At 38.1% G+C, this 12966-nt stretch overlaps 2 protein-coding genes across 2 annotated transcripts in view; one reads left to right on the top strand and one right to left on the bottom strand.

Annotated features, from left to right (window-relative positions):
* The window catches only part of ACAT1 (acetyl-CoA acetyltransferase 1), a 976528-nt gene that overhangs the window by 752147 nt on the left and 211415 nt on the right, over positions 1 to 12966 (bottom strand). The window lies entirely within an intron of this gene.
* CWF19L2 (CWF19 like cell cycle control factor 2) overlaps positions 1 to 12966 on the top strand; it is an 808601-nt gene that overhangs the window by 751279 nt on the left and 44356 nt on the right. The window contains exons 12-13 of the mRNA XM_050758687.1: positions 805 to 921; positions 3492 to 3629. Coding sequence (XP_050614644.1) covers positions 805 to 921; positions 3492 to 3629 — 255 coding nt within the window. The remainder of the gene's footprint in view (positions 1 to 804; positions 922 to 3491; positions 3630 to 12966) is intronic.

Raw genomic sequence — 12966 nt, 5'->3', positions numbered from 1 at the left:
TATATACACCACATTTTCTCTATTCAATCATCCGTTAATGGACACTTTAGTTGATTCCATGACTTGGCTATTGTGACTAGTGCTGTGATAAACATACAAGTGCAGGTGTCTTTTTGATATAACAATTTCTTTACCTTTGTCATTCTCTAATATTCTTTATTGATTATTAGAATCCCACCAATCACATTCCATTTCCATCAGAGAATAAAATTTACTCTTATTCTGTACTGTGCAAGGCTTATATTTGTCCAAAAGTTTGTAGGAAAAATATTATGGCTTGAAAGTATGTGGGATATAATTCCTTTTGAAGAGTCAGAAAACTGAATAGCATTTGAAGGCTGTTAATAGAAAGAATAGAAGTTACGGGTAGTTTCATTATATTTGCTAATTTAGCAAGTTTGTCTTTAGTTGCTTTATTCTTATAATCAAATTTTAATAGGATCTTTAAATTTAAAAAACATTACATCTGCTGTATAAGTGATGGGCATTCTCATACAATGCCGCATGGACTATTGATACTTCGTCATCTTTTAACATTGTCTAGATGAAAACTTTATTTGAAATTTTCTTCTCTTGGTTACTTTTTAAAAAATACTAAAATAAACATTGGGTATTTTTCATTCTTTCCCCAAATGATTATGTTCATTTTATAGTATAGAGAGGAATGAAAATCCAGGAGATTTAAGGCAATCCACAGTATTATGTGGAAATGTTAATCATTTTAATGCTTTTTTTTGTTACTAAATAAAAACGTTCAGCATTCTTCACAATAATTTCAATAGTTATCTCTAAATCTTTTTATAGAATGAAGACCAGCAAGAAGTAATCCTTGTCAGAACAGATCAGTCTGGAAGAGTATGGCCTGTGAACACACCCGGAAAATCTCTGGAATCACAAGGAGGAAGAAGAAAGAGACAGATGGTATGTTTAACATATGTCTTTGTTTATTAATTCAGAATTCCTTCTTTCCCTTGGGGCTTTCTTCATATCAGATTACAAAATATTTTCTGAAAAGTAACTTTTGAATGCCAATATTGGAAGGTAGTAAATGATGTTGTTCTTACTTTTATTCTTAGTTATATCTTTTTGCCTTTTACAGAATGGAAAGTAATCCAACTGTGTTTTTTCAAATAGTTGTTAACATTGAATGTTTAAGGCAATTTTAATTTTAGTTTACATTTCTTTGATGTTGTTTTCAGCTGCTTTTGGCATACTTGCTATAGCTCTTAGGGAAAACTTTGGTCTCCCAGAGCTGTTACTAGTATTAGACAGCTAACTTGAGACCTGGTGATGGGGTATCCATACACAATAATGGCTTAATTATGTAGGTGTCATAATCCTTTATAAAGCTAATTTTCTTTTCCATTTTCCAACTCTAGTAATTAGTTTTTAGCACTACCTTGAGGCTCTTGAGATGGCAAAAACAACATATTCAGCTTTCCCAAATTAGGTTTTTTATTTTAAATTTGGAAGATCAGACAAGTGATAATTGCATATACAAAAGAACTGTTCATTCAGAATATTTCTGTCAAATGTTTATTTTTTGCCTGTTCAGTGCCTGTGTTGCTAGAGAGTCTTAATTAATTCATTCAACAGATAGAAGTGGGATAGATATGTCTTCTAATGTAATGGGAGGAATTTGGTGGTTGGAGAGGTGGTACAGGAGGAGAATAGTAAAGGTTTGAATTATATGAAATGGTGGAACTGACTAGGGATCCATAAATGCATTGTCAGAAGGCATCGAGGGCCCTTTTTGAGTTGCATATTACTTAACAATTTAGGTATAGGAGTAAAGAAGGTAGACACTTTCACAAGTAAAGTTTGTTCTTTGAGTATGATGAAAAGACAAGAGGGCCAGAAATTAAGTGTCTGGAGCCAGGGGGTGATTGAAGTCAAGGGATATGAGGTTTAAGCTAGTAAAGACAAGAATAGTAATGTTGGGAAATATAGTTGCACCCCTGTTCCAAAGATCTCAAAGAAGTTAAAGATGAGGTTTTATTTGGATAAGGGAATGTGAGAGCAGCATTAGAAAGATTTGATTTGGGAGGAAATAAATAGTATTTTTCTGTTCTACACCAGGGTATGGAACCAACTGATAGGAACATCTGGGACTGAATTAGATGGAGACCAGAATATCAGCTTTGCTTTTGATAAAGCTGTTTACAGAACAAGGGTTTAATAATTAGAAGTTGGTGTCTTAGTTCGGGCTACTATAATGTAGACTGGATGGCTTAAACAACAGAAATTTGTTTCTCACAGTTCTGGAGACTGAGAAGTCCAAGATTAGGGTGCTGGCAGCTTCATTGTCTGATTAGGGCATGCTTCTGGGTTTGTAGATGATAGTCTTCTTGTATAATCAAATGACAGAAAAGAGAGAGAGAGAGAACAAACGCTCATGTCTTTTAATAGAGGTACTGTATTAGTCAGGGTTCCCTAGAGGGACAGAACTAAGAGGATAGATGCATATATGAAGGGGAGTTTATTAAGGAGTGTTGACTCACGTAATCACAAGGTAAAGTCCTACATAGGCCATCTGCAAGCTGAGGAGCAAAGAAGATAGTCCAAGTCCCAAAACCTCAAAAGTAGGGAAGCCAACAGTGCAGCCTTCAGTCTGTGGCCAAAGGCCCAAGAATCCCTGGCAAACCATTGGTGTAAGTCCAAGAGTCCAAAAACTGAAGAACTTTGAGTCTGATGTTTGAGGGCAGGAAGCATCCAGCATGAGAGAAAGATGAAGGCCGGAAGACTCAGCGAGTCAAGTTCTTTCAGCGTCTTCTGGCCACCCTGGCAGCTGATTAGATGGTCACCCACGCTGAGGGTGGGTCTGCCTCTCCACTAACTGCCAGTCCACTAACTCAAATGTTAATCTCCTTTGGCAGTACCCTCACAGACACACCCAGGAACAATACTTTGCATCCTTCAGTCCAATCAAGTTGACACTCAGTATTAACCATCACAGGTTCTGATCCCATTTCTGAGTACTTCATGCTCATAGCCCAGTTACTTCCCAAAGACCTTGCGTCTTAATACCTTCTTATTGAGATTTCAACATGTGAATTTTGGGGCAACATAATCATTAAATTCATAGCAGTGGATTTGCTAATACTTCACCTCTGTTTTTGATATACTTACTCCATCTCTGGATAACTTCAGTCTTCCCACCACAGTGGTAAGGAATTTTAACTATAAGGAGAAGAAGAGCAGAAAAGAGAGAAGAAGGGGTAAAGCAGTTTTGCTCTTTCATCAAAACTCATAAAGCAGTTAATATCATGCTTCCATCCCCAGGGAAGAGGAGAGTAAAGAGGCAGAAGTAGGGAGTGTAATTCTAATGGAAGTTTTTTCACAAGGAAGCTGGCAGACTAGGGATAAACTGGAAGGAAAGGTTGTGATTACATAGTGGAATTTTTACATTTAACATCAGATTTTTATGTAATCCATTAAATGCTTCAGAGACTCATGTTTTCATTAAATTAATAATGTTCATTTTGTCATAGATTTCAACCCATGAGGAAAAAGAAAGGGTCAGATACTTTCATGATGATGATAATCTAAGCCTAACTGATTTGGTCAAAAATGAAAAGATGGGAACAGCAGAAAATCAAAACAAGCTCTTTATGAGAATGGCATCTAAGGTAAGATATATTCCTAGGATACCTCTGAATTTTGAGAAGCTGGTTATTCAATGTAACAGGGATCTGCTTTTTGGAGAGATCCGATTCTCTCTAATCTTGGTTCATTTTATTAAATTAAATCCTTTGTAAGACTTATTAGAAACATGCATTTTGGAATTGATCTGGTTGAGAAATAGACATTTGAAATTTTGTTTGTTTTTAAATATAGACTATGGTTTATTTCTTTAATGCATTCTGTGGAGATTTTAATTATACATTTGATCTACCATTTAAGAGAAAATTTTAAGCGAGAGTTAATGATTGACAGTGCGCGGATAGTTAGGTTACCACTCCGTCTTGTCTTAACGTTCCTCCAGTTCTTCATAATTGTGCCATGAAGAGGTAGAAGAAAATATTTGCACTGGGCCGGGCGCGGTGGCTCACGCCTGTAATCCCAGCACTTTGGGAGGCCGAGGTGGGCAGATCACGAGGTCAGGAGATTGAGACCATCCTGGCCAACATGGTGAAACCCCATCTCTACTAAAAATACAAAAATTAGCTGGGTGTGGTGGCGGGCGCCTGTAATCCCAGCTACTTGGGAGGTCGAGGCAGGAGAATGGCTTGAACCCAGGAGGTGGAGGTTGCAGTGAGCCAAGATCACGCCACTGCCCTCCAGCCTGGTGATGGAGCAAGAGACTGTCTCAAAAAAGAAAAGAAAAAAAAAAAAAAAGAAAGAAATTATTTGCACTAATATATTATAAATTGTGGAGAGGCATCTGGGAATAATCTTAAATCTATTTATATGAAAATATATATTATTTTGATACATCATTATGGGTAGGATGAATTTTTGTTTCAAATAGCATTCTTTGTTGCAGTCTCTTCCACTGAAGTCTCTTCCAAACACTACCATTAGCATTTTTTATAAAAGAGACATTGGTATTTAAACTGTTCTGTAACAGGTTTTGGCAAACTGTGACCCCCATGGGAAAAATTCAGCCTACTGCCTATATTTGCAAATTAAGTTTTATTGAAGTACTACTCTACACATGTGTTTACATATTATCTAAGGCTGCCTTCACTCTATAATGGCTGAATTAAGTAGTTCTGACAGAGAGTGGTAGTCCATAAAGCTGCAGATATTTCCTGTGTGACTTTTTAAACAAAAAAATGGCCAACTTCCACCCTATAATAACAATGGTTACTTTTTGGTAGTGGGAGTTTGAACTGACTCACTGAGATACAGCCATGGGATGGGGAGACTTTTCACTATTTCTTTTCAGACTTACAATCTTTTATTTTTTTAACCTTTTAGATTCACACAATTATGTAAGTATGTTACCTGGTAAAAAATTAAACTTAAAACTAAAATAAAGTAACCAAGATATCTGTATGTGTATGTGTGTGTTGGGGAAGAGGGCAGTAAAGTAAAATTGAGTTTAAAAGGAAATGGCTTTTGTACCTATCACCAAGAGTTACATGAGATCTTACATTTAGCCCATTAAGATAATTTTACTTCTGTTTATTTTGGAAAAAAATGCCAGAAATTTCCTAGGGTCTGGAATTTTAATGCAGAAAAAAGGAAGACATATTTTTATTAGAGTTTCCTTTTCAAAAGTGGTACCTCTGTGTATGAAGTCTGAATTAAATAGTTTTAGTAATCTTATAAACCATTCAAGTTTATGAATCATAAACCATTCAAGTTAAAGAAAAATCCTTCTTAAAAATTGTAATAGCGCTGGGCGCAGTGGCTCACCCCTGTAATCCCAGCAATTTGGGAGGCCTAGGTGGGCGGATCATGAGGTCAGGAGTTCAAGACCAGCCTGGCCGACATAGTGAAACCCTGTCTCTGCTAAAAATACAAAATTAGCCGGGCATGGTGGCACACACCTGTAGTCCCAGCTATTCGGGAGGCTGAGGCAGGAGAATCGCTTGAACTCAGGAGGTGGAGCTTGTGTTTACCTGAGATCGCACCACTGCACTCCAGCCTGGACGACAGAGCAAGACTCTGTCTCAAAAAAAAAAAAAAAAATTGTATAGTCATTTATCAATTCAGCAGTTATTATTGAACACTTAATTAGTGTCAGATGCCATTTTAGTTGAGGGATACATAGAAGCAATTAAGTCAATATTTGTGCCCTCAGGTGCTTATATTTCTAGTGGATGAGAAAGTGAACAAACATGTAAACTATATAGCAATATATTATAAAATTGAAAATAGTTTTGTAGAAAATGAGGCAAAGTAGAAGGAACTGGGATGATATTTTCAACAGAGTGTTGAGGGAAAGTCTTTCTGTATAGGTGATGTTTCATCAGACTGAAAAAAGTGAGCGAGAGGTCCTTGTGAATATCTGAGGGAAGATTATTTCAAGTAGAAGAAACAGCAAAGGATCCAAAGCAGAGACAAGCTTGAAGAACATCAAGAGACTGCAAAAAGACAAGTGTGACTGGTAGTAGAGGGAGGAAGAGAAAGAGAAGTAGAAATGAGATAGGAGACAGAAGTCAGATTACGTTAGGCAGGGAGTCCATATCCCTGGACCACAGATGGGTACTGATCTGTGGCCTGTTAGGAACTGGGCCGCACAGCAAGAGGTGTGCGAAGCGGGCCAGCCAGCATTATTGTCTAATTTCCACCTCCTGTCAGATCAGTGGCAAGATTCTCATAGGAGCATGAACCCTGTTGTGAATTACGCATATGAGGGATCTGGGTTACACACCCCCTTATGAGAATCTAATGCCTGTTGATCTAAGGTGTAACAGTTTCGTCCTGAAAGCAGCCCCACCCCCACCCCCACCCCTGCTGCCCTGTCTGGGGAAAAATTGTCTTCCACGAAACTGGTCCTTGGTGCCAAAAAGGTTGGGGACTGCTGAGGTAGGGTCTTACAGGCCATGGATAACTTTCACATTTGCTTTAATGATGGGGAGCCATTTGAAGGTTTTTTGTTTTTTGTTTTTTGTTTTGCAAGGCTGTGTCATGATTTGGTTTATATTTTTGACAGAATTTTTCTGGCTGCTCTTTTGAGAAGGCAGCGTAGAGAGGCATTAGTGGAAGCAGGAGATCACTTAGGAGGAGAGTGTTATATTAGTTCAGATAGAGCCATGGATGGATTACAGTGGTAAAACTGGTGAAAAGTGTCTGGATTTGGGGCATTCCTGGTGCCATATATTGAAATGGGAAAAATTGCAGGAGGGACACATTTTGAGGGGGTGGGAAATCAAGAATACTGTTATAGATGTGTGAAGTATGAAATGCCCAGTCACATGGTAGTGTGGGGTGACTGCCCCTGGAGTTCTGGGTAGATGCTGGCTCTCCCATATAGATTTGGATGTGTTGGCTTTTTTTTTTTTTTTTTGAGACAGAGTCTCCCTCTGTCACCAGGCTGGAGTGCAGTGGCTGAATCCCGGCTCAGTGCAACCTCCGCCTTCCGGATTCAAGCGATTCTCCTGCCTCAGCCTCCCAAGTAGCTGGGACTACAGGCGCGCATCACCATGCCCAGCTAATTTTTGTATTTTTAGTAGAGATGGGGTTTCACCACATTGGACAGGCTGGCCTCCATCTCTTGACCTCGTGATCTGTCAGCCTCAGCCTCCCAAAGTGCTGGGATTACAGGCATGAGCCACTGCGCCTGGCCCTGTGTTAGCATTTAAATAGTATTTAAAGCAGTGGGATTGAAGAAATTATTAATGAGGAGAGTCTGAAGACTGTGTCCTGGAGAGGACAGAAAGGATTCAGCAAATAAAACTGAGAAGTGCAGCCAATGAGGCAGAAGGAAAACCAAGGGTGTGGTGTTTCAGAAGACACAGAGGAGGTTATGAATGACTCTGTCAGCTGCTTCTAAGAGGTGAGGAAAATCTTTGAAGATGGGAAATGGCCACTGGATTTGGCAGTGTAGAGGTTTCTGGTGACTTTAATTAAAGTATGGGTTTTTTTCTTGACCAATAAGGAAAAAAGCCTGATTATGTTGGGTTCAAGAGTGAATTTGAGAAGAATTGACCTTAGAAGGGAGCTGATTACCATCCATCAATTATATAAGGAGGAAAGGCAGAGTATTAGTATATAGATGTAGGTGGCTTCTTAAATTTGGTAGTAGAAAAATGAACAAGGGCCAGGTGTGGTGGCTCACACCTGTAATCCCAGCACTTTGGGAGGCCAAGGTGGGAGGATCACTTGAGGCCAGGAGTTCGAGACCTGTCTGGGCAACAAAGTGAGACCCCCCATCTCTACAAAAAATAAAAAATCAGCTGGGTGTGGTGGTACGTATCTGTAGTTTCAGCTATGTAGGAAGCTGAGTTGGGACGATCACTTGAGTTTAGGTGGATGTCCGAAACTGTGGATGGTACCAAACGATGTGTATGCTATGTTTTTTTCCTATTCATACATACCTATGATAAATTTTAACTTATAAAGTATAATTGATAGACATAGTAAGAGATTAACCACAATAATCATAAAATACAAGTATAACAATATGCCAGCATCGCTACTCTTGGAATTTAAGGCTGTTACTAAGTAAAATAAGGGTTACTTGAACACAAACTCTTTTATGCTTCAACAGTCAGTCATAACTGAGATAGCTACTGAATAACTAAATGGACAGACAGGTAGCATACACAGTATGGGTGTGCAGGACAAAGGGCTGATTCATGTCCTCTGGGGGATGGAGTAGAATAGCGTATTTCATCACACTACTCAGAATACCACATAATCTAAAACTTATGGAGTGTTTATTTCTGAAATTTTCCATTTAATATTTTCGAACCACAGTTGACTGCAGGTAACTGCAGCCTCAGGAAGTGAAACCACAGATAAAGGGGGGTTACTGTATTGTATAGGATTGCTTATTTAATATTAGCTGATTTGGCAATAATTGCATCTTCATTACCTTCCCTAAACATTTTGCATCTTTGATTTTTTTTTTTTAATTGAAGTTTACTAAGCTAGAACATTATAGAAGCTAGAATATAAGAATTTACCAGTGACATCTGGCCCTTAAATTTCTATTTCTGGTCTGTATTAGCTGAAATAGAAAGTTTTGACTTACAAAATAATGTCCCAATTTTATAAGATGACTTGTTTTGGATTAAATAGTTATATGAAACCATTCCTATTAAAATCTATTTATGAGAGGTCTTACTAGGATAGACAGTAGGCACTCAAATGTTTCTTCCTCACCTTTTGTTCATTTTTTACATTATTTATAAATATATGCTTGTTTTGTTTTTTATATGATTTAGGTATTACCCGTTAATTTCAGCGGGAATCAACCAGAACTGGTAGCATTAGTAAACCTACAAATTAGATAAACTATTGAATGTGCAGCTAATAGTACACATTCAGTCGACACTTTTAAAAAATTTTTTGATTGACCAATTTGTATATTATCGAATTTGTAGCAGTGTTGTTAATATGTTGACAAATGTGTTATTTTTGTCCAAGCAATGTTTCTTTGTATTATTTAATGGAGGTGTTTTTTCTAAATATACAAAACAATTCCAGTTCCTACCTATGTGCAGTGGGGCCAATGGAAGTACAGGTTGCTATGGAAATGCTGATTTTGCATTGGGATTTTTAGTTCATCCTGCCTAATAATTACAGCAGAGTAGCAATTTGTTTTGTATGTTTAATAATTAAAATCAGCTCTGCTAAAAATTTGAAATGTTACTAAAAGCATATAAAAAAAGAAAGTATTTGAAGTGTTAGCCATTTCTAAGAATACTGTGCTTAATCCTTTCACCCTTATAAGTTTATGAACTAAAGTAGCTAAGTTATTGAATTTTTGATAGTAATATTGCTGGTATATAGTTTAGTTATGTCAGATGTTTTCATGAATGACCACAAAAGCTCATTATCCTTTGTTTCTTTTTATTATTAGTTTAAAGTCATTTGTCTAGTTTAAAGTCATTAGACAGAGGTTGGCACACTTTTTACATTTCTTTTTGTTATTAGTTTAAAGTCATTAGTCTAGTTTAAGGTCATTAAACAGAGGTTGGCAAACATTTCTTGTAAAGGGCCAGATAGTAAATATTTTTAGCTTTCTGTTGGAATTACCAGCACTGCTGTTGTAGCACAAGAGCAGCCATACACAGTATGTAAATTAATGGGTTTGAGTATATTCCAACAAAACTTCATTTACAAAAACACGTGGATGGGCCGGGCGCGGTGGTGATCCCAGCATTTTGGGAGGCCAAGGTGGGCGGATCACGAGGTCAGGAGATCAAGACCATCCTTGCTCACATGGTGAAACCCCCGTCTCCACTAAAAATACAAAATAATTAGCCAGGTGTGGTGGCAGGCACCTGTAGTCCTAGCTGCTTGGGAGGCTGAGGCAGGAGAATGGTGTGAACCTGGGCTGCAGAGCTTGCAGTGAGCTGAGATTGTGCCACTGCGCTTCAGCCTGGGCAACAGAGCGAAACTCCATCTCAAAAAAAAAACCAAAAAAACAAAAAATATGTGGATGGCCTGATGTGGACTGGAAGTTGTTGTTTTTTAGTCCCTGGACTAGGATATAAAATCTTCAATGCAAATGTATTTGAATTTGGGTACAGGTTGAACATACCTCATCCAAAAATTAGAAATCTGAAATGCATTAAAATTCAAAATTTTGGGGGCACCAAAATAGTGACCCATTTGCTTTTTGATGGTTCAGAATATACAAACTTGGTTGCATGTACTATTTAAAACATTGTATAAAATTACCTTCAGGCTATATGTATTAGGTATATATGAATCATAAATGAATTTCAAATTTAGACTTAGGTCCCATCCCCAAGATGGAATGTGTATGTAAACATTTTAAAATCCAAAGCAATTCAGCATCTGAAACACTTCTGGTTCCAAGCATTTTGGATAAGTGATATTCAACCTGTATTTCTCTTACTTAGTAATTCCCCTGAAAATGGATCTTAGGCCTTGGGAAAAGTAGCTAGTCAGGAATAGTTGATATAAATTTATGAAACAAGACTCTGCTTATTTATTTAGTCAACAAATGTTAATTGAACTCATTCAGTGTATGAGGTGTTTGTTCTACTGGGGACATACTGGCACATGAAGAAGAAATGATCCTTGACTTTATGGAGCTTATTAGGCTAGTGGGGAAAAGGAAGCACTAAATAAATAGCTATGAAAAATAGTTCAGTAATTTTGGACGTACAAAGAACTGTGACAGACAAGTGAAAGTCTTTTGGAAGTAACACCTGGGTGACCTGATTTAAACTAGGGGCACAGGAAAGGTTTCCTGTTGAACAGAAGTCTGATACTACCTGTGCTCAGTATTCAGATCTGCCCTATTGCTTTTTGCTGTTGATGTGTATTTTACTTTTTTTTTTTTGAGGTGGAGTCTCGCTCTGTCACCAGGCTGGAGTGCAGTGGCGTGATCTCGGCTCACTGCAAGTTCCGCCTCCCGGGTTCATGGCATTCTCCTACCTCAGCCTCCCGAGTAGCTGGGACTACAGGCACCCGCCACCACGCCCGGCCAATTTTTTGTATTTTTAGTAGAGACGGGGTTTTACCATGTTAGCCAGGATGGTCTCGATCTCCTGACCTCGTGATCTGCCCGCCTCGACCTCCCAAAGTGCTGGGATTACAGACGTGAGCCACCGTGCCCGGCCCTTATTTTTTATTCGTACCTTATATTTGTTTATTTAATTTTTACTGCCCGTTCTTTTCTTGCAGTTCCAAAATTCAGGTTATATTTATGTTCTTTCCAGGTGTGTTTTACCATTAAAACTTTAATAGCATATCTTTCTTATAACAAAACCAAGAAAGGTATCTCATGACAAATATGAACTTAATTGTGTTTTTTTATAGGGGAATTATCATTCTTGGTTTTTTATCCTTTCTATATTTTCCAGGTTTTTTGAGTATGTACTACATAATTAATGAAATGAGGGGAATAAAAAATATCCTGAAAAAGATGTGTAGAGAAAAATTCTCTTTTAAACTGTATTTTTCCTTTATTCTTACATCACAATCATCAGCACAGAAGACTTCTGTGATCAAATGTGTGGGGTGTTTTTCTCCACACACCGAGCAGTGGACACCAGCAAGATGTCCTGTCATTCAATTCCAACACTGTCTACCTGGAGATAGTGTCTGATTCCACAGGTTGGGGGCTCAGGCCCCAAGTCTGTCCCCCAGATGCCCAGACTGGTACCAGTCACAAGCCTGGGCTTCCAGAACTTCTGACCACCCAGCTTCAAGTTGGGGTTTGCATGACCCCCCCCCCCCTTCGGGTTCGATTAATTTGCTGGAGCAGCTCACAGAATTCAGAGAAACACTTAAATTACATTTACTGGTTTATTATAAAGGTTATCACAAAGGATATAAGTGAAGAGACGTGTAGGGCGAGGTATGAGGGTGCAGAGCTTCCTTGTCATCCCTGGGAGTGCTACCCTCCAGGAACCTCCACATGTTCAGGTATCCAGAAACTCTCTAAACCCAGTCCTCTTGGGTTTTTGTGAAGGCTTCATGGCTTCAGTATTCCTTCCCCCATTGCATAGGGTGTGACCCTCTCTGGGGATGGTCTTAAGACCCACAATAACAAAGGTAGGAGAAGATGAGAGTCCTGCCCCAAGGAGGGCAGGAGAGAGACTCTATTTCCTGAGGCCTGCCTCCGAGGCTTGAGATACCCAACATTATAATACAAGACTGCAACAATAGCTATGGGAGTTATGAATCAGGAACTGTGAATGAAAACCAACGCATTTCATAACACCACAGAAGTGTATGTTGGTCTAATTTTCTTACCATAGATATGCTAGTACGTTTACTATGTTATGTTACTTTATTATGTTCTAGAACTTAATAGGTATATAGTAACTTATTTTTGATAAAGAAATTTCTTCCTTTGAAATAATAGAACCAAAGAATTTTAGATTTGGACAGGGACCTTACTAATCTTGTTTCACTTTTCACTTTCACAACTGAGGGAACTGAGACTTTGAGAGAATGAAATGACTTATGCAAGGCTGAGTAACTTTCCTAGTCCCTACAGCTAATGAGTTGCAAAAGCCAGCACCAGAAGCTTCAACTTTACTTTTCAGTCCACATTAAACAATACTGTCATTCAAATGACTCACATTAATGGATATTTGTTGACTGTTATCTACATTTAATTGTCTTTGTCCAATTTCCATGTATCGTTTATTGGTATTTGAGAATAATGAGCTGTGTATGCTTTGCTCTTTCTTAAAATACATTCTATTGACTCTAACATTCTTTAAATATAAACTCTTCCATTTAAAATTTAAGACGTCAGTGTTACCTTGGCAACGTAAACTCAGGCACATCTTCAAGAGATCTATATACATCTTTCCTCATTAATTTTGTTAGCACTGTGGGCAGTAATTTTATCCTTTT

The sequence above is a fragment of the Macaca thibetana genome, chromosome 14 (genome assembly GCF_024542745.1).
Source record: "Macaca thibetana thibetana isolate TM-01 chromosome 14, ASM2454274v1, whole genome shotgun sequence".
Classification (NCBI taxonomy): Eukaryota; Metazoa; Chordata; class Mammalia; order Primates; family Cercopithecidae; genus Macaca; species Macaca thibetana.
The sequence above is the reverse complement of the archived record's forward strand: the minus strand, read 5'-3'. Positions and strand labels throughout refer to the sequence as shown.